The 6,000-nt window shown below is 38.6% G+C and overlaps 1 protein-coding gene across 1 annotated transcript; it reads left to right on the top strand.

Moving 5' to 3' along the window:
* The first annotated feature begins 407 nt into the window (after positions 1-407).
* LOC109800533 (retrovirus-related Pol polyprotein from transposon TNT 1-94) lies at positions 408-4,759 on the top strand. Its single transcript, XM_083071355.1, has 3 exons — positions 408-1,170; positions 1,309-2,032; positions 2,710-4,759. Exons 1-3 carry the CDS (start codon positions 408-410, stop codon positions 4,757-4,759), a joined length of 3,537 nt encoding a protein of 1,178 aa, XP_082927481.1.
* The last annotated feature ends 1,241 nt before the right edge of the window (positions 4,760-6,000 follow it).

Raw genomic sequence — 6,000 nt, 5'->3', positions numbered from 1 at the left:
ACCTTCTCTCTAAAACTTCTCTCTAAAAACTCCAAAACTCCTGAAGGCCCCCAACCCCCTATTTATAAACTTTCGGATTGGCCCAGAACGGCCCGTACCGAATTCGGAACGGCCCGTTCCGAACTCCTAAATCACGCACAAAATTAACGCCCAGAACGGCCGGTTCTGAAATCAGAACGGCCCGTTCCGGAACTCATCCGGAACGGCCCGTTCTCCCTCCGGAACGGCCCGTTCTCCCTCCAGAACGGTCCGTTCTCCTTCCCAGAACGGCCCGTTCTCAACTACAATATGTAGTTCAATTCAGTAGCTTGGAACGGCCCGTTCCAATTTGGGAACGGCCCGTTCTGGGCTACTGAATCAGCCTCTTTTTTTTTTTTTTTTTTTTTTTTTTTAACAATGTTACAACTATGGAGGACGAAACTCGTTCAACACGCCCTTTTCACAGTTTCCTCTATCTTCATCCTAGCGAAAATCCTGCCACTGCGCTTGTATCACCTGTTCTTGATTCAGGCAATTATCATTCATGGAGTAGATCCATGTTTACTGCTCTTAGTGCCAAAAACAAGATGGAATTCGTGGACGGGAATGCTCCACAACCGCCTAAGTCTGATGTTACTTATTCTGCATGGCGTCAATGTAATAATATGGTTGTCTCTTGGCTTGTACATTCAGTTTCTCCTTCTATTCGTCAGAGTATACTTTGGATGGACAAAGCTGATGAGATTTGGAATGATCTTAAATCAAGGTACTCTCAAGGTGACCTCCTTCGTATTTCAGATTTGCAGTATGAAGCTTCTTCCCTTCAGCAGGGAGACCTTTCTGTCATTGAGTTCTTCACAAAACTTAGGATTATTTGGGACGAATTGGAAAATTTTAGGCCAGATCCTACATGTTCATGTACCCACAAATGTTCTTGCAATGTTTTACCCACCATTGCTCAAAGGAAGCGAGAAGATCAAGCCATGCAGTTCTTACGTGGATTAAATGAACAATATAGCAATGTTAGATCTCATGTTCTCCTCATTGACCCCATTCCTCCAATTTCTAAGATTTTCTCCTATGTTGCTCAACAGGAACGCCAGCTTTTGGGGTCTAATTTTGTTGCCAATACGGTTACAAAAACTGCTGCAATCAATGCAATTGCTTCATCTTTCACATGTACCCACTGTGGTAAATCAGGACACACGGAGAATCTATGATATCGTAAACATGGTTTTCCCTCTAACCATGACAATAAAAGCAATCGTGGTGCCTCTAATCGGTCTGGTAAAATTTGTATTCATTGTGGGAGAAATGGACACACTATAGATGTTTGCTACCGTAAACACGGGTTTCCTCCAGGTTACAAATCCCCGACTGACAAGACTTCCATTGTAAACAACACGGTGACTGATGAATGTAAGGCCAATGATCAACAGCAAGCTAATCCAAACCAGGATTATCGCTTCACTCCTCAGCAGTATCAAATCTTGATGGGTTTAATACAACAGTCAACCAATAGCAGCTCATCTTCTCCTTCTTCACATATAAATCATGTTGGTTTTGTTTCTTCATGTTCCACACAGCCCTCACCATCCTCAGGTAATTGTTTTTCCACCTCTGTCAGCACATACAATCTCACCTCTTGGGTCATTGACTCTGGAGCCACTAATCATATATCTTCTTCCCTTTCAAATTTCTTTTCGTATCGTTCCATTAATCCTATTGTCGTCAAGCTACCCACAAGTCAACAAGTACTCGCTACCCATTCCGATCTAGTAAAGTTCACTGATACTTTCTACTTATCAGATGTGTTGTTTATACCAGATTTTAAATTCAATTTAATTTCCATTTCTAAGTTGGTTTCTTCTCTTGATGTGCAACTCATTTTTTGCTCCACGTCTTGTGTTATTCAGGATCTGAAAACCAACGAGAAGATTGGTACAGTTGATGTAAATGTTGGACTCTACACCATGACCATTGCTGCCATTCAACCCTCTATATGTTCTACTGTCTACAATCCTGAATGTAGCATTCAATCCATTGATTTGTGGCATTTTCGCATGGGTCACTTGCCATATGAAAAATTACATTCTATGAAACAATATTACCCATGTCTATATAGTAACAAACACTTTACGTGTAACACCTGTCATTATGCTAAGCAAAAGAAACTCCCATTCCCTCTGAGTCATTCTCATACATCTAAATCTTTTGACTTACTTCACATTGATATCTGAGGACCTTGTTCAAAAATATCTTTACATGGACATCGTTATTTTCTTACCATAGTTGATGATCATACACGATATACGTGGGTTTTTCTCATGAAAACTAAAGCAGAGGTGCGTAATTGTGTAACCAATTTCATTGCTTACGTTGAATTGAAACTCAAGTCAAAGTTATAAGAACTGATAATGGGGTTGAATTTTCCATGAATAAATATTTTGAATCCAAAGGAATTATTCACCAAACCACATACATTGAAACTCCTGAGCAAAATGGAATTGTTGAACGTAAACATCAACACCTTTTAAACGTTACCCGTGCACTCCTTTTTCAATCTGCTCTTCCCCTTTCGTTTTGGTGTTTTGCACTCATGCATGCTACATACATCATCAACTGCCTTACCACGCCTTTCTTACAACGTATTTCCCCTTTTGAAAAATTATATGGCAAACCATGCGACATTACCACTCTTCGTGTCTTTTGATGTCTTTGTTATGTTAGTACTATTAAAGCCCACCGTAAGAAATTGGATCCCAGGGCTCACCCTTGTGTTTTTCTTGGATTCAAACCCCACACCAAAGGCTATCTCACCTTCAATCTTCATACTCGTAACATTGAGGTTTCTCGAAATGTTATATTTTATGAAGACCATTTTCCTTATGTTGACCATACTGCTCAACCTACATCATTTACTCCATCTCTCCCTCTACCTTTCACAAATGACCACATTATTTCTGACTTCAATCTTCATAATCATGCACCTTCCACTTCTCAGCCTTCTCCTTCTATTTCTTCACCCGAATCTGCTCATTCAACCCCTGCTCCTCGTCGATCTACTCGTTCACATCATCCACCTTCCTATCTTCGAGATTTTCATGTGACACTTACATCAACTGGATCACCATCTTCTCCAGGCATTCGCTATCCCTTAGAGTCTTTCATTTCTTATGCTCACTTATCTTCATCTTTTCGTCATTTCATTTTATCTATTTCTACTACCACCGAGCCTAACTCCTTTGCTGAAGCTTCTAAGCATGACTGTTGGATTAAAGCTATGAAAGATGAGATCACTGCCCTAGAAGCCAATCATACCTGGACTATCACCTCTTTACCACCCAACAAAACAGCAATTGGTTGCAAATGGATTTACAAGATAAAACACAATGCTGATGGATCAGTTGAACGATACAAAGCCCGCTTAGTAGCCAAAGGATACACACAACTTGAGGGCCTTGACTTTCTTGACACGTTTTCACTGGTTGCTAAGTTAACTACAGTTCGCCTTCTTCTCTCATTAGCTGCAATTCATAACTGGTTTCTTAAACAATTGGACATCAACAATGCATTTTTGCATGGTGATCTCAATGAGGAAGTATATATGCATCTTCCTCCTGGTTTACCCTCCACTAAATCGGGACAAGTTTGCAGGCTAAATCGTTCCTTGTACGGGCTCAAACAGGCCAGCCGTCAGTGGTATGCCCGCCTCTCAACGTTTCTTTTGACTCATGGATATACACACTCTTTTGCAGATCATTCTTTGTTTTTGAAGTTTACAGATTCTACTAGTACAGCTCTCCTAGTTTATGTTGATGACATCGTTCTTGCTGGGAACAACCTCATTGAAATACAACGCATCACTACTCTTCTTGATCAAGCTTTTAGAATCAAAGATCTTGGAGATTTAACCTATTTTCTTGGTCTTGAGGTTGCTAGAAACAACACTGGTATTCATCTGAGTCAACGTAAATATACACTTGATATTCTTTCTGACACTGACATGTTAGCTTGTTGCCCATCATCCACCCCAATGGATTATAAAGTTGGTTTATCTGCTGATACTGGTACCCCTTTGACTGATCCCTCTTCCTATCGAAGGTTAATTGGGCGCTTGATTTATCTCACCAACACTCAGCCTGATATTGCTCACGCTGTCCACCATCTTAGTCAATTTGTTTCTCAGCCCACATCTTCTCATCAACAAGCTATTTTTCGTATACTTCGATATTTGAAACAAGCCCCTGGACAAGGCATTTTTCTTGCTGCAGACAGCTCCCTTCAATTGAAAGCCTTTAGTGATTCTGACTGGGCGGGTTGCATAGACACTCGACGTTCTGTCACAGGTTTTTCCGTTTATATTGGACACTCACTCATTTCATGGAGATCAAAGAAACAACCCACTGTATCACGCAGTTCATCAGAAGCAGAATATCGAGCTCTTGCTTCCACCGCTTGTGAAATTCAATGGCTCACATATCTTTTAGAAGATTTTCGCATCTCCTTCACTCGACCTGCTCTCCTCTATTGTGACAACCAATCTGCTCTCCAAATCGCATCCAACCAGGTGTTTCATGAACGAACGAAACACATCGAAATAGACTGTCATCTCCTTCGAGAAAAAGTGACCAATGGTTTACTCAAACTGCTGCCTGTGTCATCCTCCTCTCAACTGGCTGACATTTATACCAAAGCTCTATCTCCTTCTCGTTTTAAAGAGCTGTGTTCCAAGCTGGGAATGTCCAATATCTACTTCCAGCTTGAGGGGGGTTCTTAACAGCTATACTCATACGTCTCTCATGACTCATGCACGTCTCTCATGCACGTCACGTTTTTCTTTTTCGTTCACGCCACTTTCTCATTTTGATTTTTCATTCCGTTATTTTCATATTCTCTTTTGTACCTTTTCTCTTTCTACCTTTTTGCTGCACCATTTTGTACATATACCATCGTTTTCTCAGCAATAAGAGATTGAGCTGTTGTTGATCAATTTTTTCGCATCACCCTTCATTCTCCTTTTCTCCCTCATGCGGGATTTTATTATATATATATAATAGGATTACTTAAGAATTATTTTTTATATTTCTTTTAGAATTATTCTCGACCTTTCATTTTTTTTTAATTTATCTTTTTTTTAGTTTTATATTAATTTTTTTTCAAAATTCAACGATAACTAAAAGTACAATTGTTTTACAATATAATTATAAATTTGAAATATAATTTAAACTAATATTTAAATATAATTAAAATTTGTAATAAGTTATATATATAAATAAATTTCATATTTAAATATAAATTATTTTAAAAATTTATGTAAATATATATTTTTAAATATATAAATTACATTTTAAATTTATGATAATTTATTTATATTGTAACATATTATTATTTATAATTACTGATAATTTATTTTTAAAATATTAAAAATAAATTTATAGATAAAAATGTTAAATAAAAAATAAATTAAATACAAAATTATAAATTTCTAAAAATCTTATTATAATAGAAAAACGTCTAAAAATATTATGATTAGAGAGAAATTTTTGAAAATACTCTTTTGTTAGATGTTAAGTCTCAATTTTACCTCTTTTTGGATGAGACTTATACAAGATTTAATGATCAAATTCTTCCATTCTTTGTATCATTGCATATAATTGTTCTCATTTTGGTTTCTTTTGTATATGCAGGTATTCAAGTAGAGAATTGAGGATAACAAGGCTAAAGGAGTGGAAATCAAAAGAATTAAGGAGCAGAGCAGGCAACCGCGCCAGGCGCCGTGTTAATCGCGCCGGGCGGGCATAAAATAGAGTACTCTCAGCCTTTGGAAACCTCGCGCCGGGCGCAATTTAGAATTGCGCCGGGCGCAATTCAAGGCCGAGAGCACATTGAGCATCAGGGGAAGCCCGCGCCGGGCGCGAAGTGTAACGCGTCGGGCGCAATAACCCTAATTTGTCTCCTCAGGCTGCATAAAAGGAAAATTTCGAGGGTTTTCTCCCTCATTCGCCCAGGGGCGCCTCC

Source organism: Cajanus cajan, chromosome 1, assembly GCF_000230855.2.
Source record: "Cajanus cajan strain Asha chromosome 1, NIPB_CcT2T_4, whole genome shotgun sequence".
NCBI classification, from domain to species: domain Eukaryota; kingdom Viridiplantae; phylum Streptophyta; class Magnoliopsida; order Fabales; family Fabaceae; genus Cajanus; species Cajanus cajan.
This window is presented reverse-complemented; position numbering and strand designations above follow the sequence as displayed.

Bases quoted from the DNA above. Each gene is read 5' to 3' on its own strand.
- LOC109800533 (XM_083071355.1), top strand. From the start codon at position 408: ATGGAGGACGAAACTCGTTCAACACGCCCTTTTCACAGTTTCCTCTAT. The intron at 1,171-1,308 runs GTAAATCAGGAC...GACACACTATAG, and splicing joins TTTCACATGTACCCACTGTG to ATGTTTGCTACCGTAAACAC. The intron at 2,033-2,709 runs GCATTTTCGCAT...TTGTTATGTTAG, and splicing joins ATTCAATCCATTGATTTGTG to TACTATTAAAGCCCACCGTA.